Source organism: Ambystoma mexicanum, chromosome 6q (assembly GCF_040938575.1).
Source record: "Ambystoma mexicanum isolate Mex_15411 chromosome 6q, UKY_AmexF1_1, whole genome shotgun sequence".
NCBI classification, from domain to species: Eukaryota; Metazoa; Chordata; class Amphibia; order Caudata; family Ambystomatidae; genus Ambystoma; species Ambystoma mexicanum.
Window position 1 is genome coordinate 1,548,184,901 of NC_090937.1, and position 22,815 is coordinate 1,548,207,715.

Genomic DNA, 22,815 nt, shown 5'->3' on the forward strand with positions numbered 1-22,815 from the left:
TGGCACATACCATCGCTACAGGAAAGCTGTTGAATAGATACTCCTGAATAAGTCATTTGGATGCAACAACCTCTTTGGGACTAAAGCCGATGAGTCTCTCCTAAAGTTCCAGTTTCAAATGGCCTGATCACAAGTTGGGTGGTATCCCGGACTTTATTAGCTTTAGTACCCACCCATCCAGCAATATTACCTCCGGATAACGTGTTTGGCGCTAACTACTTTCCCATCCCCAAATTGATCATTGAATCCAATGGGGATTTTTTGGTGCTCTGACCTTGTGGGTAAACACGCCAGACTTGTGATGGGGCTAGCCCTTAAATGTGGCAGTAACACCAAGCCATGCATTGTCCCCTACTTGATTTTTGGGTTCTTTAGACCTCTTTCTATCTGCAAAGCGCTTATAAACTGCTTTTTTTTTATTCTTGGAGGGTCCGGATAGCCTGGTTCAGGGTCTCTTTGATACTCAAGTGTAAGGTGCTAATAGCAGGAGCATTGGTGGATCGAGTGCGGTGGTACGTGGGTCTCTCCCATGTAGGAGAAAAAAAAGTCTAAAACTGTGTAGAACTATGGATGGTGTTATGTACGCATACTCTGCAGCCCACTGGAGTTCTACCTAGTCTGAAACTACCAGAGTAAGCATGCACTGCAGATACTGTTCAAGAGTCTGATTTGTTCTTTCGGTCTGGCCATCATTCTTTGGGTGGTGACTTGTAGGTAAACGGATCTCAATTTGGGCCTTGGCACAATAGCTTCACCAGAATCTGAACAAAAACTGACTACCTCAGTCGGAGAAGATCACTGATGGAAAACCATGTAGTTTAACTATATTTGCTCAAAATGTTTGTGCCAACAGCCCTGTGTTAAACGGTCAACAACGACCAGTATTGTGTTATAACCATTACAGGGTGGTAAGTCTGTGATAAAATCTAAAGAGTTTGGGTGCCATGGAGCCGGTGGTATAGACCATGGACAGAGGAGTCCTTGTGTCTTGTTTTTAGGCGTTTTATTACTGACAGAGATATTGCAGGTTTTCACATATTTTATGGTGTCTTTCCGCCACGTAGGCCACCAAAAACTATGCCGGGTTCTTGCCAAAGTCTTTGCAATCCCTGGATGGTCTGCTATGAGCGTGTCATGGTAGGTTTGAAGTACTTGGGTATGCATCGTGGAACTCGGTAGATGCAACCTTTTATGGTAATATGGAAGGCCATTTTCTTGTGTTCGTTGAGTTCCTTGTGCCGTCCATGCTTGTATTTGGTCTGGTTTCATGGTCCTATTTGATTTCGTCCTGTAACTTGTCTAGAGATGGTGGACTGACCCTAATGGCCCTCAACAGCTTTTCTTCTGGTATTATTGCAACGGGCGCCGGGTTGGCATACACATCCTCCCCTTCAGTGTCGCAGCCTATTCGGGATATCTCATCCGCCTTTCCATTTCATACACCTGGATGGTTACTGTGAAGTCATATTGGGTGAAAAACTGTGCTCATAGTAATTGTCTGGGGGTTTGATCCTTGGCTATCTGTAAGGATTGCAAATTTCGGTGGTGAGAGAGCACTTTGACAGTGTGACGTGTCCCAAGGAAATGATGTAGCAATTCCTTAAAGGCAGCTTTGAATGCTAGTAGTTCTTTGTCTGTCACAGCGTAGTTCAGTTCAGCTGGACTGAATTTCTTGTACCAGAATGCTATCGGATGTAACTGGTAGGAGTCTGGGTCTCACTGGGACAGAACCGCCCTCATAGCCACACTGGATGCATTGGTTTCAACCAAATACAGGAGTTCAGGATCTTGATGTTTGAATATCGGAGCAGTGGTGAACTGATGTTTCAGTTGCACGAAAGCCTGTTCTGCCTCAGTGGTCCAACGAAACGTCTTGTTCTTCCGAAGTAACGCAGTGATCGGATGAACTATGTCCAAGAAGTTTACAATAAAACGCTGATAGAAGTTGGCGAACACCACGAAGCTCTGGACGGTTTTGATCGAAGTGGGCGACGGCCATTGGAGTATCGCTTCTACTTTGCGATTGTCCAGCAGAATTCCTTGTAGTGTCAGGATAAATCTTAAGAACTCTAGTTTAGTCACATGGAAGGCACACTTCTCAAGTTTGGCATAGAGCTGGTGCTGGCGTAACTTTTCCAGGACTGCTTTCACATGGTGTATGTGTTCTTCCAGCATTGTGGAATAGATCAGTATGTCGTCTATGTATATCATAGCACAGACGTCCAGGAGTTCCCTTAACACATCATTCATAAAGAATTGAAATGCAGCTGGTGCATTGCACAGCCCAAAGTGCATGACGGTGTATTCGATCAGCCCAAACTTTGTGCGGAAGGCTGTCTTCCACTCATCCCCACCCTTAATGCGGACCAGATGACCTGCTCTCCTGAGGTCCAGTTTCGTATTGATCTTAGCCCCCTTTACTTGGTCCAGTAGCACCGGGATAAGCGGCTGGGGGTACCGGATCTTGATGGTGATTTTATTGAGCCCTCTGTAATCTATACAAGTTCTGATGTTTCCCTCCTTCTTGGGGACGAAAAAGAGAGCCGAGGAAGCAGGTGACTTGGAGGGTTGGACAAACCCATTGACCAGATACTGATCCAGATATTTGCACAATTGCTCGTTCTCCTTTTCCGTAAGTGCGTATATGCGGCTGTAAGGAGGTGGGGCTCCTGGTAGTAAGTCGATTTGGCAGTCGAAGGGCATGTGCGGCAGCAGGATGTTAGCTTGTTCTTTTTGAAAGACATCTTGGTAGGCCTCGTATTCCGGCGGCAATTGTTCCATGATTCCGATTACCTCTGCGCATCTTTGTCTTGTTCTCCGGTTGTTGGTATCTGCGCATTGAGGGGAGCGGACGGATAGCAAGTCTGTACACATTTGGCAGGAAAGGTCAACGTGTGGGTTCGCCAGTTTATGACCGGTTTATGACACTCCAACCAGGGCATACCCAATATGAGCTGGAACTGAGGTGCATTAATCAGGTCAAACACCATGTTCCCTCTGGCCATCGTGACGCAACAGTACAACCTTCCCGGTACATTGGCTCACAGGCCCGGAGGAGAGCTGTGTTCCGTCTACGGAGACAATGTTGTCAATCGTCTCCCGCTTCAGAATGGGAACACCTGTCCACAGGGCCACTGTAATATCCATGTAGTTACCTACTGCGCCACAGTCAATATATGCTTCGAAGGCATGTATTCGTTGAGGCTGTTCGGGGAAAAGCAGGATTACCGGTGTTGTAAGATGCAAGACCGTTGGTGTTTTTCCTTTCCTGACAAGCCGATCTCTACTCTTGTCAAGCCGTACAGTTTTCCGACAATCCCCTTGGTTCTATTGTGCCTAAATCAAGTGGCTTCTGGGGTGTTTTATTAAGACTATCCTTCAGAAAGTGTCCCTTGCCACAGTACAAGCAAAGCTGCTGGCGTCTGCGTCGTTCCCGTGCCTCTTTGGTGAGGGGTCCTCGTACACTACCCAATTGCATGGGATCTGGCGGGCTCTCCGTGGTCTTGGAGGGCACTGCCTGAGGACAAACATACAAGGGCGTCCCTCCATACTAGAACGGTCAGACCGCCTCTCCTGCAACCAATGATCAAGCTGTACCACCAAGTCTATATATTCTGCAAGCGTTCAGGTAAATTGTTTGTTTATTTAATCTCAGAACACAGTGACAGCAAGAATGTTTTTGAAAATACATTGATTGCATCTTGCACATGGCTAGCTCTACAGATGAGACTATACTATATATAGGTTACTGCATTGAGCATTTCTGCTACCATTGGTAGCTGCTACTTGTGAGAAAGGTTCAGGTACATGGTCAGCAATGTAGGACTACTGCAGACCATGCAGGGGCAACGCAGATTCCTGTGACCAAGAAGAGGTAGAGTAGGGTCGAGACGGTCCTCTGCTGCTGCATCGAAATCTCCCCTGAAAGCTCTTTGAGAACCCGCCCCCCTCCATTCTTCCCGGTTGGAGCGAGAGACTCTGGTTTCTTAGCAAATGGGAGAAAATCACTTCCGACTCTGGGTCCTTCAGTTGATCGAGCCTGTCTGCTGCCTACCATTTTTTGAGAGACCACAGGACAGACCTCCACCTCCCTCCCAACAGCCGGAATGGGCGCTCCAGGAAGAGCTGAATGCCCTTCTTTTGAAGGGTTAGCAGTATTGGAAGCGTAAACTAATGAAATAGGCTTGTGGTCGTCCTCCCAATACTTGTTGGTCCCCATGAAAGGGGGAGGACTCCATCCTATTCTGGACTTAATGGATTTGAACAAATTCCTGAGGAAGCACAAATTCAGAATGGTGACATTGAGGGAAATTCTCCAGGCTCTATTGATGAGACTGGCTGGTGGTGTTGGACTTTCAGGACTCCTATTTTAATGTGCCCATGCACAGAAAACAGTTCTTAAGATTGATCATTGGGGATGCACATAACCAATCCAAGATGCTCTTTTTTTTAACTAGACCTCTGCCCCCAGGGTCTTTACCAAGCTGATCCGAGCAGTCACCAGATCAAGTTTCGAGGCACCTCGAGGACAAATGTTCTCTATTGCAGGACCTGGGTTGCTCCATGATCTCCCAGGCTTCACCAGTCAAAACGATACAGATCATCAGAACATTCTTGGATTCCCCGGAGGGAAAGGCGTTTCCTCCCAAAGAGAGTCACCAACGTGGCAAAAATGGTCCTGCTGTTCCAGAATTCCAGCATTTTCCAAGCATTGTCTTTCCTTTGGCTGCTGGGACTCATGGCAGCCTGTATTTTCCTGGTGTTGCAGGTGAGACTCTGGATGAGGTCCGTTCAGTGACTTTGCATGAGCCAGTGGTTGCAGTATTTCGGTGGAATGTCTGATGTCCTCCAGGTGTTGAGGTCGGTGGTGAACCGGGTGGAGCAACAGGACGAACATTTTGGTGGAAGAACCTTTCTGATTGCTGTTGATGGAGGAGCCGGTTATCACAGACGTCTCACTGAAGGGCTGGGCAGCTCGTTGCAGCTCTCGACAGATCAGCGGCTATTGGTCTAAGGAGGTTGCAACATCAATTTGATGGACCTGCGAGCAGTCAGACCTTCGCTGGTGGCTTTTGCGCCTTCTCTTCAGGGGAAACCTGTCCTGGTGTTAACAGATAAACCAGTGACCATTCACTACTTCAATAAACAATGAGATCACTGCCCATGTGGAGGAAGCTCATTGTCATGACCCCAGGCAAGGCGCAGGTACATACTGTAGGGATGGCTTGGACTATAATGGTAGCTGGCTGGTGCAGGCTGCAGCTTTCACCCATTTGCAGCCAAACAACTGTAAATGCCCCTACCAAGATGGTCCCCAGAGCAGGATGCCTAACTGAGCCTAAGATGGTTCCTGGAATTCCATGCTAAGAAAATCCCTGATGGTCTAGTGGTGCTGGGTGCAGCCCAGGGCTATATAAACCCCGCCCTGGGCCACACTCAGCACTTAGTGTTTTCTCCGGCTGCAATCAGCAGGCAGCGTAATGCTTGCCTTCCTGTCTGTCAGTGTCTCCATGTGCACTGGCCCGTTATTCCAAACCCAACTTACCTGAAGTCTGTGTCATTGGAATACTCCGCTCTTCACATGGTGTTCCGCTCTTCCACACACTACTGATACTTACCACCGGAAAACGCCAGAGGCTTCCGCTTCCACCAAAGGAAAAGACAAGACAAGTCAAAACGGATCCCGCGGCATGGTTTTAACTTTACACATTCAGTTACCTGTTCTACGTTGCGCAGACTATTCACAAGCATTCCACGAAGCGGGTATCTGATGGAGCTGAAAGACATTAAAACGCACGTTCAAGACACACGTGTGCACGAAAACATTGCGCTCAGACTATTTATACAACGTGCTTCTCTACAGAAAGACATTAAAGTAGAAAAGGACTTAATGCAGAGATTGCAATGCGCAAAGGACACTAGACAATAAGACACTCAACCTCTGGCATCGTGTACGCCGCAGCAGGTCTGGGCCATCAAACCCAGTGAAGTAACTGGAAGTCGGCTTGTTCAGCCTTTCAGCACTCCAAGTTGATATAAGGTGAGCAGAGTCCAGTATTGCCAGTCTGCTCACCCAGCCCTGGGGAACAACACGGGAGGTGGGGGAGAGCAGGCGCACAGTTGCTTACCCACTTCGTTTTCTTTAGGTCACCCAGAGGGTCCCACAGCCATCTCAATATCCTGGGAATCGTATCTAATCACCCTCGACTGTACTGTCTGCTGGGCAACAGCCTTTTCAGTGCGACAGTGTGGTTGGAACAAGCAGCACAAGGTCAAGTACTGCGCACCGACATTCCTTACCAGGCACTCCTGCAGGGCACCAGAGGTAAGCGTTAGTCATGCGGCTATGGTCCTGGATGCAAGGGAACAACATCTCAGCCTCTGCAGCTCATCTAGCAGCGTTGGTAAATGGGTTGGCAGCTGCTCTGAGCAGGCAGAGCTCGGTCCCCCACAAGTGGGAGCTATGCCCAGAGGTCATTACAGAGATTATCCGGTGGACCTGTGACGAAGGATAACACACAATGCAAACAGTTCTGTTTGGGGGAATTTCACCCCAAGCATCAGTAGACTTGTTTCTGTTGGAGTGGGTCTTCAAGCTCCATTATGGGTTCCAATCTCTACCGGTTCTCAGGAGGTTGCGGAGATCCAGGTTTCGCCTGATCCTGATCGCCCTGGGCTGGGCGAGGTGGTCGTGGTACCCGGATCTCCTGGAACTGGCCGTATGCACACCTCTCCAGGTTCCTCAGAGGTCAGACCTCTCATCAGTCGGGAGGGAAAGTGTTGCACCTGATCCTGCAGACCCCCTCAACCTGCATGATTTGCTCTTTAGAGGCTGAGTTACGGTTACCTCAATGATGAGGTACTTGGGGTGTAGTTGATTGCACGTGGGCCGTCCACTAGGCCTCCGTATGCGTGCTGATGGAGAACATTTATGACTTGGTGAAAGGCAAAGGAAGTGGAACCCATGTCATGCCCCACCGCCTCAGTGATGGAGTTTGTTGGTTTCAGCCAAACCAGGCCTTCAAGTGGGCATGGTAAAGGTGTACCTGGTGGTTCTTTCCGTGTTTAAAAGGACCCCTGAACAAGGTGCTTTCTGTAATCTTTGTGTCGCATCCGCAGGCGGCTGCGTTTGCTCAGAGAACATTTTTAAATGGTCTTTATTAAAGAAATAAGAGCAAGGCTATTCTTTCCTTATTGATATGGGGTGTTACCTACCTGCGTTTCTAACTAAGGTGCTAATCATTCGCGTGTCAATGTCCAATAAGTCCACTAACCAAAACTAACCTATCTGATCCTACCACTAGTTTAATCAACTAAGGTCAGGAGAATGATTTCCTACTCCTGATGTTTGTGCTATTACACTTTCACTTCATTTAGCGTCCTGGTCATCTTCTCCAGCATGGGTTCTTCATGGATTCCCATGCTCATGAATATTCCCGTCGTCCGGCTGGGAGTCCTTCGTAAAATGCAGTTTAGCTTTAAACTTAAACCAGTCGTTTTCTCTATAGCCTATCAGTGTCCTTTAGCTCATACTGCCTGACCCAAAGACACTCGTCCTAAACTTCACCCTTGTGTCTGCCCGCCTCTGGCCCGCTCCGTCCCTCACTGTGTCGCACTGCCTCTGGCCCTGATCCTCCCTCACTGTGTTGCGCCGCCTCTGGCCCTGCTCCCTCCCTCATTGTGTCGCGCCGCCTCTGGCCCTGCTCCCTCCCTCACTGTGTCTCTCCCTCCCTCTCTCCCTGTGTCTCGCCGCCTCTGGCCCCGCTCCCTCCTTCACTGTGTTGTGCCGCCTCTGGCCCCGCTCCCTCCTTCACTGTGTTGTGCCTCCTCCGGCCCCGCTCCCTCCTTCACTGTGTTGTGCTGCCTCCGCTCCCTCCATCACTGTGTTCTGCTGCCTCTGGCCGCGCTCCCACCAGCACTGTGTTGCGCCACCTTCGGCCTGTCCGCTCCATCACTGGGTCCCGCCGCCTCTGCTTTGTAAGCAATGGTGTCTTCCTTTTCAAATGGAATATGAAGGATCTGAGATTTACATCTCCAACAGTAAAAAGTTTGTATCCTCTAAAGCTACAATAATTGCTGTTCACTCTCTCCTTTCAGTCTATTTGGTTTTCTTTTTCCATTCTCTAAAAACATTTGATTTGCATTTTGTAACATTGTTTAATTTGTCTCACTGTAAACACTTTCAATTTTACTCATATTCATATGGACAGGACTTTGTTTGCTTTGACACTTTCAGCATAGCTTTGCTTTTGTAAATGCCTTCATTGCTTTTCCCCTTACAATGCATGTTACTCAGAACATCTGTCTGTGTACAAGTACCATTGTAAATGCTTCCCTGTGTGGTTTTGAATGGAGCACCAGATGGTAGTATTTTACTCAACCATGGCATTATTGTGACAGTCAGTTCCAGTTGAGAACTATTTGCTCAGCCCGCAGGCTTTAACCCACTTCTGGTAGTGCGTGCCTTCTGAAGTGTAGCTCCCAGGATGGGCGACGCCCTTTTGTCTAAAGATCATGAATGCTTTGAATACCAGCTGTTTATTATCCACAAGGTTTCCTGCAACACTCTGATCTTCTACACTCTTACTCTGGCGGATTTTTATTTGCTTTTATTTGGTTGTCCGCTGATGCTTCCAATACACACACAATTAAAAGGATACTGGTACTTTTCCTCAACTGTGTTTACATTTTGGTGCATCGCTTACACATGGAATAATAACATTTTAAAAGACTGAAACGTGTCATTACTAATCTCAAGTAAATGCTACCAACTACATCCTTTAGCCGCATGTAGATGAACATCATTTTATACAATAAAATGCTGAAAAATGACATGCAGTGACAGTCTCTGTTTTCTGCAGTTGCTTTCTATCCCTGCTTCTTGTGGCTGCTGTCGTTTGGAAGATCAAGCAAAGCTGCTGGGCATCACGAAGGAGAGAGGTTAGTTACACGAACATTTCATTTTTCCTGCACCCTTTTTGAATGGGTACCCTCATCCCACAGATTCCTTATTTGAAATGTTTAAAGGCTCACACTGGTCTCGGAAATCAGAAACCCGCCATCTGAGCGGCTTTAGCCCAAATGAGTGAGGGCACTTGGAAGCTGCCAGAAGTAACTTAACGTATTTATATAGACTCATCCATGCTTCGGCCATCAGTTTTGTATTTCCACTTGTGCAGAGATCATCAGATATTCCAACATCTACTTTTTTTTTCTTATCTGCTTAATTCAGTAAATCCTCCAAATACTCCTGACTCATTGGCCACTACAGTCAAGCTAGGCAAGGATAATAAATGCAAGGTGAATTGTTAGCATTGGTGTTAATTGATGTCTGGGCTTTCAACAGGATACCAACACTTTCTGGGATCAGTTAGTTACGTGCAGGTCGGTTATATCTTTATCCATGTGCATCATGACAGTTGCCATAAGAAGGTCCCAAATGCTGTGAGACTGAGAAGCTGCTTGAACCCTTGCACATGACCCAGCAGCTTCTTGTTTGGGCAGTACGTTGACTTATCCTACTTTTCTGACATGGGTGATGGCTACATAAAACTCCAGCTTGGAAACTGTACAGACTAAAACAATGGCAGATGGATGGCCAAGGAGTCTGAGACTGTGAAAACTACAGGATGAGCTGTGCGTTCTATAACTTTAACTTAGAATGGGCGCTATATCACTTGATGCAGAACGACTAGCAAGTGTGCTATATCAAATGCTATAACCCTGGGACTTGGAAAGGGAGCCGAGGGTGCTGGGCCTTAGCTGAGACTTAAAATTAGAGAATGACATGTTCCTGGGGCTACAAGAAGGTAAAAAGCTGTGTGATCCCCAGGGAAGGACTATCTCACTGCCATTATTAGGATGGGAAACTAGCAGGGGGCATGAACCTGGAAGACAGTGGGGCCCTGTGGTAGTTGGAGCTTTCCCCAAATTCTTGCACCTTAACGTATAAAAATATACAAAGCTGTTGAGTAATAACTTTGTCACATGAGTTTGGTCCTCTGCCACACAATGCGTTCGAAGTTGTTTAGGCAGAATTCCATTTTGGGTTACATTTTCTAACTTTGCGAGTCCTCTAAACTATTTTCTGGCATTCTTGGATTTTTGACTATTTTTGTGAGACCGGCATTTTTGGCTGTTTGTGAGGTTTGTCACTTAGTGTATGAGGAGTGTTCTGCCAGCGTTACTATTTAGTTTCTGTCACACCACATTGGTAGCCTTTTACCTCGTTAGAAGCCAAATCCCCACTTATGGTGGCTGTTTGGGTACTGAAGCATTTTTAAAGCTCCCTCTGTTTTGTTTTTGTGGCTTCTTAGTTTGAATTGGCTACAAGGGACCACCAAAATGGCTGTTTGGATGGCTTTCCATTTTAGACGGAACTCGGGTTTGCTAATGGATTCTTCTCACGGATTCCTCATCTTGAATATATTCTTCCAGAGGTTGCAGGTCTCAGAACCCTTTGACAGCATGGGAACCGTGTGGCTCTGTTGCCAAGGAACCTCAGCACTGTCCTCATCGAGTTTCGATGTGGCATCAGGACAAATAGCCTGCAATATTCTTCAAAATAACCCCCAGGTTTCAAAAATTGCCAAGACTGTGACACAGAAATGTCATTGTTTGACGTGTATAAAGTGTCTACGGTGCTGTGGTACCGATCATGCAGTCGCTGTTTGTGGATCATGTGACTTTCGGGCACTCTGCGTCCAAGTAGTCTGGTGCAACCCCCATCTTGAAATGAAGATCTGATGAAGCCAGGAGCTGTGCGGTTGAAAAAACACCAGGGAAATCAAAGAGGTCAAAGAAACACCAAAAACGTTCCCATTCGAGGAACAAATTGCTGCATTTATCTAAAAAGAAGCAACCGAGATAATAAGACCCTCCAGTGATGGACTGCTATGTTTCCCTTCCTGTTGGTCTTCAAGAAAGCGTGTCCCTCTGCTCCCTCTCCAGGTGAAAAACTGTTGAAGACATCTAGCCCATTGGACTTGAAAAAGCCAGCAGGTTCTTTGCGTCCTGTCCCACCAATTCTAACGAAGCCCAGGAACACTTAAAGCCTTGATGCCTTCGAGAGCCCTTGGCAACCCTTTCGCCCGCTGCTCTGTGTCATGTCAGCGCCGACCGCGAAAAGACTCTAGATGTCGACAGAAGAGCAATCCTCGACTTTGAGATTTGTACTTCAGTCCAGGGAGGGTTTTCAGAGGATCGTTATGAAGCATGACATCGATGATTACCTGATTCCTTTTGGATTCGAGCCATTGGGACTGATGCAAGCCACTAAGGAATTTCCATATGAAGAGGACACCCAGCAGAATTAGCACAGTATGTTAAAGATGCTATGGGGCTAGACATAATATTTCTTATTTATCGAAGGCTAGTAGACACCTACCCATGGATGGTCTGTTGCTATGCCCCATCATCTCCCCTTATTCCTTTATCACCCGTCACCAGAATCTACTATTTGGAGCATCCCCAGACCCATGTGTTTAAAGTAATCTGTGGGGGAGCCACACTTGGGGCACTTGTCTGACTTACTTGGGTCGTACTTCTTCCTCTGAAGCGGTGTGCAGTATAGTCTGTGAATACATTTGTAGTGCACTAGCACGAGTCCAGTGCTTATTAATATGTTCCCAGTTACTGTTTATATCCCTTACCATTGTTTTTCTTCCAACATTATTTGTAGCTCATGCTACCACCTATTTAATGCTGGTTGTATATGTGCCTGTTTTTGTGAATATGATTATATGTATATTTCAGAGATCGTTGCCCTTGGTACTTGTATGTAAATATCAAATTGAGCAGGGGTATTAAGAAATGCGGCCAACGCTTCTTCAGTGCCATACTGACTACAATGGGAGAGTGCGTTCCCCTGAGTATTTTCCTGTAGTGTAAGAAAGTGTTCCAGTGTAAGGAAGTCTCCTTCATAGAGCATGTTTTCCCATGTGAGTATCCTGAGGGCTCTCCATACCTTCTCAATGTTTGGGTTATTCATGGAGGCATGTTTGGGGCTCACCAGCACTTGATATTTAAAGACAGCAGAGGTTTATACCCAGGGTGTCTGCAATTCTGTGCCATGCCAATTTGGCGATTCAAAGAATATTTATTCCATTACGTGGTGGGGATGTTGAACCAACTAATGTTGCATCAGTGAGGGTTTACCAACTTGGGTGTTGTTCAGTGTTGGCATGTGGAGGTCGACTGTGATTAGGAACCAAGATTTTGCCACACTAGCTTGTGCAGCTACCTAGTGGAAGAGCATATTAGGGATGGTTAGACTGCAGCAGTCGTACTAAAGCGTTACGTAGTCACTGTTGGCTGCTGTCCTCCCCAGACAATTTTGCTAAATATGCTCGTCAGGTGACTGAATAAAGGCCTTTGTTAAGGATATTTGGATTGCTTGAAAGGGGTAAAGTAGTTTTGAATAGATTGTGTTCTCCAACGTATTCCTCATCCATGACATGCATCGTTCACAGCTTTGCTGCTTCGGAAGCTTTTTCGGCAGGGTGACCTCATCGGATTTTCTAAGTAGCACGCACAGCGCCCGTAGCCTCAGTTTTGTTTTTTCTGTAAACATGTTTGCTTAGTAAAACTCGGCATGTTTCCTGGCTACTCTTAAATTGCCGTATTATGTCGTCACTTTCTACCCCGACAACCCTGCGGTCTGGCTTCAAGAAATGCCGGGACTGCGGCTCCAAGATGTCGATTACAGATCGGCATATAATTTGTCTGTGGTGCCTGGGCAAGGACTACGCTACAGATGACTGCTCGAAGTGGCAGTCGTTGACTGCCAAGGCCTCGTGGGAACGTGAGGGAAAATTGAAGGTAGGAAGGGTGTGCCAGGCCCGTAAATTCAAGTCGCCTGGTATTTCGACTGACGAATCGAGAGGGGACTCTCTTCGTCGGAAGAAATCCAAGCGCTCGAGGTCCCACAGTGGTTCGCGCCACTCGTCCTCTTGGTCATGCCGGTCCAGGAAGCGACGTCACCGTTCGCCTTCCTCGTCCTCGTCGAACGACGTCTCCTCGAAAAAGGTGACCTGCCCCAACAGGTATGATGCTTTCCGGGTGCAGGTATTTCAATCCCAAGGCACAGTTAGGTCCGTGCCTTCTGACGAAGCCTGCAGGGAATGGTCTCGGCTGGATACTCGTCTACCATCGGGCCCGTATGGACTGTGTGACAAACATCGGGAGCCTTCAAGGCCTTGTTCAAACAAGGCATGGGGTATTCACCAGTGACGTGCTAGGTCCAGGTCGCAGTCTTTGTCTCCGGCTAAACCGTCGAAACCTGTGAAATCCTCGAAGCCCTTGAAGGCACCGACGCCATCGGTGCCATGCCCGTCGGGTGCACCTGTTGGGTCTTTGCCCAGGTCTGGCCATCGAAGCCGTCGCCACCATTGTCGACGTCCGAGCCATCAACGCCATCTCGGTTTACCGGTGGAGGTCCCTATGACTGTGGACCCTCCGGGGAAGGCTACTTCTAAGACTGTGAAGACTATTACAGAGAAGAGGTGTACTCCTCTCCCTAGGAAGGACTTCTTTAAGTCTCTCCAGGACATTTGAGGATGAAGAAAGGTCAGAGGAGTATGTTGGGCCTTTTGACCATCCATATGGTACTCCTGGTGTTCAGTCCTTGCATGATGCCAGTGGCCTTGACCCTTCCCCTGAGATGGAATTTGGTAGGCCGGATCCGGGGGATCATGCCGACTCCTCTGATCGCATATTGATGTTGAGAGATGTGGAGTACCTGGGCTGGGCCAGGCCTCTGGTGCAGTTTGATCAAGATGATCCTACGGATATTCTGGATCAGGGTCTGTCCACTGACCCGGTATTGCCATTTCATATGGCATTGAAAAAAGAGTATATTCCGGCGGTGAACAAGTCGTTGACAAAGAAATATCGCCCATCCTGTAACGACCCGAGCTACCTGTCCACACTCCAGAGAGTTTGGTGGTTCAGGCGGCTACGGCCAACTCGAAGCAGGCTGTGTACCCTACCATCACTCCTGATAGGGACGATAAGCGCATGGATGGATGGGCATGCAAGGGATTTTCTGCTGGGAGTATGGCGTTGAAGTCTGCCAACTCCACCTGTACTGTAGCAAAGTTTTTGCACACTCTGTGGAATTGCATCTCTTTAGCGGCTGAGCATATTCCCAAAGGGGAAGAAATGGATGGCTTTCTAGCTATTGTGAAGGATGGCCAGGATGCCATGTGTGAATTCCTTTAGTCTGGGTTGGACACTGTGGATAGTGTCAGCAGGTCCATAGCCACAAGCACTTTGATGCACAGATTTGCGTGGTTGCGGAATTTGGGGTTTGCATCAGATGTGCAGGCTTGTGCTCTCAACATGCCCTTTGACGGGTCGCATCTGTTTGGCAGCAAGGTTTATGAGAGCCGTTAGAGACCTTCAAAAGCAGCTGCCAAATCTTTAGGCGCAGCTGTTCGACAACCTCCACCTTTTTGTCCTAGGGGACAGCAATGGAGGGGTTACTTTCGCTACGACTCATTTGGAAGGGCGAGAGGGATGGCTAGGCGGAGGGGCCAACGTAAGTTTCCTCGTGGTCTCCATTAGAGTCCAAACTAAACATCAATCTTTTGGAGCCATGAGCAATCAGGCTAGCACTGAAGGCTTTCCTGCCGTCTGTACACGGAAATAATGTCCTGTTAATGGACATGCATTTCTTAATACCCCTGCTCAATTTGATATTTACATACAAGTACCAAGGGCAACGATCTCTGAAATATACATATAATCATATTCACAAAAACAGGCACATATACAACCAGCATTAAATAGGTGGTAGCATGAGCTACAAATAATGTTGGAAGAAAAACAATGGTAAGGGATATAAACAGTAACTGGGAACATATTAATAAGCACTGGACTCGTGCTAGTGCACTACAAATGTATTCACAGACTATACTGCACACCGCTTCAGAGGAAGAAGTACGACCCAAGTAAGTCAGACAAGTGCCCCAAGTGTGGCTCCCCCACAGATTACTTTAAACACATGGGTCTGGGGATGATAGTGGACAACATGGTGGCCATGCATTAAGTCAGCAAGAGAGGTGGTGTAGGGTCACTCCCTCTGTGCAGGGAGGCAATGCAGCTCTGGTTCTGGGCAATTCAAGAAGGAATCTCCCTGACAGCGCTTCATCTGGTGGACACCCTGAGCAGGCAGTGCGCAGTCTCCCACGAGTGGGAACTTGCTCAGGAACTCCTTCAAGAATTCTATACCCTTTGGGGAAACCCTGCAGGTGGACCTGTTCGCGACCAGTGCCAACCGGAAGTGCAAAAGGTACTGCTCAAGGGAATTTTTTTCTAAGAGGAGCACTAGGAGACGCGTTCGGGTTGTTCCTGCTTCTGTAAGCGTTTCCTCAAATCCCAGTCATTCCTCAGGTTCTCAGGAGGTTACGACGGTTCGGGACCCGCATGATCCTCATTGCTCTGGATTGGGCCAGGGGAGCATGGTACCCGGACCTTCTAGACATGTCCTTCTGTCCTCCAATACGTCTTCCCCGAAGAGAGGATCTTCTCTCGTGAGAGGAAGGTCGGGTTCTCCATCCAGAGGTTAAGACTCAGCCTTCACGCATGGTTTCTGAACGGTTGAGATGTAAGGATTGGGTCCTCCCAGATGGCATGATGGAGATGTTGCTTTCCGCCAGGTGGCCAGCAACGAAATCCCTGTACCATTGCTGTAAGTTTTGCGACTGGTGCCGATGAAATAATGTTGATCCTTTTCAGTGCTCAGTTCCTGGAAGTTCTCTCCTTATTTTCTTTGGACCACAAGGGTATTCAGGTGGAGAATCATTAAGGTTACCTGCCAGCACTTTCTATCTTTAGGGGCTCGTCCGAGGAATGCTCCTATTTTAAGATTCCACTGATCACACAGTTTCTGAAAGGGCTCACAAATGTGTTCCTGCCGTCGCCTTTTCAGGTTCCGGTCTGGGACCTTAATTTGGTCTTCAAATATCTAATGGGTGCTCCGTTTGAACCTTTGCACTCTTGTCCGTTGAGATTTTTGACATTTAAGACTGTTTTCTTGGTTGCAGTTACCTCTGCTCGTAGAGTGAGCAAGTTGCAGGCACTCTCTTCTAAGCCAGCCTTTACTTTGTTCCACAAGGACAGCGTTGTATTGAGAGTACGTACGTCCGTCCGTCCGTCCGTCCTTCCTACCTAAATTAGTGTCGGAATTTAATTTAAGTCAGAAGGTGGTGCTCCCCGCCTTCTATCCTCATTCGCATCCTAGTAAGGTCGAGGAGAGACTCCATAGGTTGCATCCTAGGAGGGCATCAAGCTTTTAGCTTTCCAGAATATCCAAGGTCTAAGTGGACGACCAGCTCTTTGTGGGTTATACTGGACACTGATTGGGCCAGGCTGTTTCTAAGCAAACCTTGTGTAGGTGGATCATCCTCACTATTTCAGAATGCTACAGGTTGGCTGGCAAGGACCCTCCTGTGGGCTTGTGGGCTCATTCCACCAGGGGCATGGCTACATCGACATCCCTGCAGATGGGTGTACCGGTAAAGAACATCTGTGATGCTGCCAAGTGGTCTTCCATACACACGTTTGTGAAGCAATATTCCCTGGAAGCTTCCCATGCTCAGGATGTCGCCTTTGGTAAGGCAGTGCTTTACTCCGCCATTTAATTGGGTATGTCTAAATTCTTCTCCCTTCTCCACTAATGGATACTGCTTTGGGAGTCTGTCATAGATGAGGAATACGTTGGATGACACAATCCATTCGAAGAACAAGTTACTTACACCTGGTAACGTTCTTTCGACTGGATGTTCCTCCAAAGTATTCGTCATCGCCCTCCCAGCATACCCCTCTCGAATTGCCCATGCCATTAAAAGTTTTCGTTCCAACAAGGCTAAGTGCAGTCAATGCTGCATTATAGGCACATGTGCCACACGTTGTGAGGGGGGGAAAAAACGAGAACTGAGGCTAGGGGCGCTGCGCGTGCTACTTATAACATCCAATGACATCGACCCGACAGCATCGACGCAGGGCTCATCCTGCCGATAAAATTTCCGAAGCAGCACAGCTGTGGACATTACATGTCATAGATGAGGAATACGTTGGAGGAACATTCAGTCGTAAGAACGTTACCAGTTGGTAAGTGACTTGTTTATTAGTAGGATCACCATTTTGACAACCGCAACTCTCCATTTTCCTGGATATTTGTTTGAGAGCAGGCTCATTATTATATTCATAAAGTTGTTTTGCCGTGATGGCAGTCTGTATGCCTAGATACTTAAGTGTCCTGACACCATCGTAATTCTTCTTTTACAGAGCTCAATCTGGGATTTTTAGTTTGCAATAGAAGTGCTTATTTGTTCAGATTTATTTTTAAGCCACCTAATCTCCATAAACCTTAGCATCTGCAATATTGGGGTTTACATTTACTGTGGGATTGGATACATATAGGGTTATATCGTCACTGTAGAGCGAGATAAGAAAACGCTCGCCTTTTGGCATAGGGTCTGTGAGCAACATTGGGCATATGGTTGGAGTGCACACACAAATAGTGTTGGCGAGAGTGGACAGTCTTGTGCCATTATCCAGCTCAAATACTCTGAATCTTTTTTCTATTTGTTATGACCCTTGCTGTAAAAGTGTATAAAATCTGTACAGTTAATGAAATGCCTCGGTATACCCATGTTTGCCAGTGTCTTCCATATGAAGCACCATTCCAACAGCATCAAAGGCTTTCCTGGCATCAAGTAGTGCCAAGACAGCCATTTGTAAGGAATAAAGGACCATTATAGTTGGGTCTTCGCAAGTTTCTTAGTGTTGTTGGCACCCACAATCCTGTATGAAACCAGCCTGAGTCTGTGTGTATTAGGTTAGGTGTGCATTTCAGAATTAGGTTCATTTTTATTTTAGCTAGGATTTCTTCAGTCTGTGTTGATTGGAAATCCACAGTATGACACACACTGGTTAAGACCATGCTACGTTTCAACAGGACTATTATGTTGGCAGTCTTTAGGGATTTGGGCATATGTCCTTTTTCATTGTCTGTAACATTTTAAGTAGATGATGTTCAGTAAGGCAAAGTTTTTTCTTTGTAGTTGGTGTAAAGACTGGAGGGGGGTTTCTGTACACCTGCCCTCTATATGGCAGAGTAGAAGCACAGAGCACCCCAGCCAAGATTCTCTTTGCGGTAGCAATGGACTAGCAGTTAAGGCTTAAGCTCTCGGGAGATGATGCAGGCTGGTTCTTAAGTACAGTGTAGTCCCCAAGCCCCCACAAAGGAATGTCCACACACTGTTAGTGATAACACAGTTCTTTATAAAAAAATAATATTCAATATATATATACAATCAATAACACCCTTTGTACTCTGGCAATTCTAATATGGTAAATATATACAATATCTATGTGGTACCACAGTTAACTCTTGACTCATTTAAAATGCACATACTTCTAACAGTTTCAATGGCATACAAATCAAATGGTAAAGTGAATCAACAATAGACATAGGAAGGAAGACAAGCTGTGTTAACAAATGGCAGAATACTTTGTCCCTACCAAAGACACAATTCTGTGTGAGAATCCCCCCACGTGGGCAACCTGTAAACAAAGTGTATCAACAATCCCAGTCCATATATGTTTAAGATCGCCATGTTTCCTGCTAAAATGTTCTACTTCCCCAATGTGGCTGGTTTAGCAGCGTTCCTCAATGGTTCGTCAACAGATCCCTCTTGAGTGGACTAACTTTAAAGCAGGAGCCGCAGGTCGTCGAGATTCCTATGAGGAAAATGTGAACACTGTCTTCGGGACAGCAGCTTTGATCTTCGCAGTGCTCGTCGACGATCAGTCGTGGACGTCCTGTGAAGATGAGGCATGCGGTGCACCTCGATGACTAGTGTGTTGACGCAAAGCAGTTGGATGAAGAACGTAGGCCCAGCAAGGGCATCGGGCTGTCGGTGGTTGGCGTCGACGATCGGGACTTGACCACTGCTGTCTTCCAGATCTTCGTTGGCTTCTTTGTGGACTTCGGGTGAAGGGAAACCCACCAGCGGATTACCTAGGATCGTCGATGACCTTGGCATTCTCCGCCAGAACATAGCAGGCAATGGTGATGGCAAGGGAGTCCTTGATTTCAAAGTATTTTAGGCAATGGAGCTTTGTGGTTCTGGTCAACAAGGTTACAGCGGTCCTCCGAACCTCTGTCGATGGTGATGATCGTTGACAGCCTCGACATCCTGGTGCTTACTTCAATGTTTTTCGGCGGACACAGTCTCGGGTCGACAGCCTTTCGGGACTGATTTGCAGGGAGCCTTGGTGAAGATAAACTGGTGCACGATGGTCCCTCGTAGCTCGGGAAGAGGTCTCCAAGCCAGGTCCTCTTGGATCAGTTTTTGGAGACACAGCAGCTTTTGGAATGCGTTGAAGGAAAGCAGCAGCTAAGCCTGCTTCCAACAGGGCTTCAAGGTTAAGCATCAAGTTTCGACTTCAGCTTCTGAATGATTCTAATCGGTGAGAGGTCTGTTGAGCCACAGACCACACCAGGTAGGATATATGTAGAGTTTATTGTATAGTTTGTCTACATAAGATACATGGTAAAAGACCCCAACCCAAACTGACAAAGCTTGAGCATCAACAACCTACAAAGATGCACATTCCAGAATGTATCTGCCTCACAGAGCTTATTCTAGAACTAGCCTGCATAGCCCAGCTTGATAAAACACCCTCTGGTAAAACACACTTGCCAATGGAAAAAAATGGAAGATATTCTTTATTCATAAAATAAACACAGCACGCAATAGTAATAGTATGGAATAAAAGGAAATACAGATATATGCAAAATATGTACAGAATTCAAAACAGAATAATGCAAACTTATCTCTTTATCTTCGCAACTCTAGACATATTCCAAATTTGACCACTTTCCAACCCCACAGCATTTCTGAAAACTCGCGTAAGCCTAACAGGTTCAGTAAAAAGAGGCTCTCCTTTCTTTGAAATCACAGCTCTTCTTATCCGAACCCAATCTCCAACTTCAACAGTTCTTTTTCTTGGATGCTTTTCATTGATTTTCTTTACCCACTTGTCCTTGCGATCAACCATCCTCCTTCTCACATCATCCACCACCACATCCGTCTCCCTTCCTCTGCCTAACCATGCTGGCGACACCAGAGTGTTCGCCTTTCGTCCTCTCAGGAGTTCAAACGGGCTTACACCTGTTTCAACACCAGGAGCCATTCGTAATGCATACAATCTTTCCTTCATTGCCACTCTCTTGTCCAGACCACATGCATTCGCTCCTCGAATAGCTTCCATGATACATCGATTAACTCTTTCGACCATACCATTTCCTTGGGGATAATACAAAGGAGTCCTTTTGTGACCAATCCCACACTTAACAAGATAATCTTGGAACATCTTCCCCGTAAACTGCGAACCGTTATCTGTGAGAATGCTCCTAGGCAGGCCTTCCCTTTCAAAAACACATTCCAAAAATTGTACAATACACGGACATGTCACTTCTCTCATGATCTTGAACTCAGTCCACCTCGAGAAGGTATCAACCAAAACAAGGATAAACCTACTACGACCCGCTCCCATGTCAACCGGACCTAAGACGTCCATCGCCAAATTCTGCCACACTCCCTCAGGTGCATTCGACCTAGCCATTGGCTGGGATGCCGCCATTAAATTCTTTCCCGATTTAACACAATCGGTACATGCACCAACCGCTCTTTCAATTTCACGGTCGATTCCTGGCCACCAGTAATCTGCTTTTAACACTTCTTTGGTCTTAAACACACCTATATGACCTTGATCAGCAGATCTTATCAACCTTTCTCTCAAACATCCAGGAACCACCAATTTGTCCCACCGATACAATAATCCCTCCTTTACCGAGAGTTCAACTCTCACGTCCCATAATGATCTCTCCTCACCATACAGTAATCTTTTCTCAGGCCACCCATCTTTCACAAACTTTACGACACGGTTCCACATTTCATCGGATTCTAATACTCAAATCCATTCTTGCTTTTGTATAATACCTTCCACAATGACAAAAAACATATCAGTTTCACTGCACATTTTGCTCCGTCCCTCATTTTCACAGTTTTCCATCTTCAACCTAGAGGCATGATCTGTCTCCTTACTAGTTACCACCTCTATATTGAATTTGTGGCACTAATCTTGTCACCCAACACACAACTCTCCTTGAAACTTTGTTGAGGCCTTTACTCTCAAAAATAGACTTAAGTGGCTTGTGATCCGTTCTTAACGTGAAATCCTGACCCCACACACAATTATTCAATTTCTCTATGCCCCAGTGGCACGCTAAGCCTCTTTTTCCAGAACGGAATAATTAAGTTCTGCTCCTTTCAACATGCGAGAGGCATGCATCACAACCAACTCTGTGTCATCAACATCAGGTTGTAACATCACAACTCCTATGCCTGTGTCACTGGCATCAACCGACAAAATAGTTATACCCCTACCCTCAAAGTTATACCTCTTGCCTTAAAAATACCTAGGACCATGTCAAGCCTTTCTTGCAATTCTTCCACATCCTTTCCACATATGAGGACGTTGTCTTGGAAACACCATACTCCACTGACATCCTTTAACAACTTGTCCATAACCTTTTGAAACACAGAGGATGCAGATATTAATACAAAAGGCATGCGCCGAAACTGGTATATGCCCTCATAAGTAATGAATGCAGTTAGTTTGCGAGATTCTACATCCAAACTGATAGGCACTTGCCATGTCAAGTTTCTCAAAAAAATTTGCATTCCCAATCCTACACAACATTTCTCCCATGTTGGGAAGTGGGTAGCGATCAGCCACAACACACCGATTGAGTTCCCTTAAGTCGATACAAACTCTCAAATCCCCATTGCCTTTCTTCACCACACCACTGGAGAAATCCATTCCACTGCCTTCGCAGGCTCAATGATGCCCTCTTTTTCTAGTTTCACTAATTCCTCACGTACAGCCCTCCGCATTGATAACGGTAATGGTCTGAGCTTAGCCGCCACAGGTCTACTTCCCACTTTTACAACAATTTTATGTACCATCCCTTTAAGGCATCCTACCCTTTTTTTCTAAAAACCTCAGGATATTTCACAATTATCTCATGACCGTTAGAATTGTTCTTACTTGGCCCTGGGGTATTGGCCACATTGAGTACTTGCTCCTCACTATTTGGATCCAGTTTAATACCTAACCCCCTCTGTTACCTCCATCCAAGCAACGTTTCTCCCTTTCTAGTAACATACATTTTTCCATATGTCACCCTACCTTTAAACTTGAACTCAGCATTACAACATCCCAGAATACCTATTTTGTCTCCATTATACACACCGGGCATCTTGTCAGATGGCAACAAATGTCTCAAAGACTCAACTATTACATTTTCAAATACCATCCTGGACATCAACTTGATTTTTGAGCAAGAATCTGCTAACATTTTAACCTGACACCCATTCACTTCTATCCATGCAGATGGATGTTGGCATTCATCAGATCCTGCTCATCGTACCATGTGCACAGTAACAATTTCATTCTCGGACACATCACCTTCCTCAGATGACATACCTTCATACTCTTCTATTAGCAGGGTCCCTTTTCCACCCCCAATCTGATAATTCTTACAACAATTTTCGAAATGGCCCCATTTTCTGCAAATACTACAATGTACTCTCCTTCCAGGACATATGGGAGATGTGGACAAATGACGTGCACTACCACATCGAAAGCACAACCAATCTTCTCTTTTCGCATTGACTTGAGTGCTATCCTTCTGGATGCGTCTATTTCCTTGCTCATTACCTCTAACATTGTTTTGAA

General features: G+C 46.4%; 1 protein-coding gene across 2 annotated transcripts in view; it reads left to right on the forward strand.

Annotated features, from left to right (window-relative positions):
- ATRN (attractin) overlaps positions 1-22,815 on the forward strand; it is a 1,434,670-nt gene that overhangs the window by 1,067,967 nt on the left and 343,888 nt on the right. For both annotated transcript variants that reach the window (XM_069632253.1, XM_069632252.1), the window contains exon 26: positions 8,862-8,940. In XM_069632253.1, the coding sequence (XP_069488354.1) occupies positions 8,862-8,940 (79 nt within the window). The remainder of the gene's footprint in view (positions 1-8,861; positions 8,941-22,815) is intronic.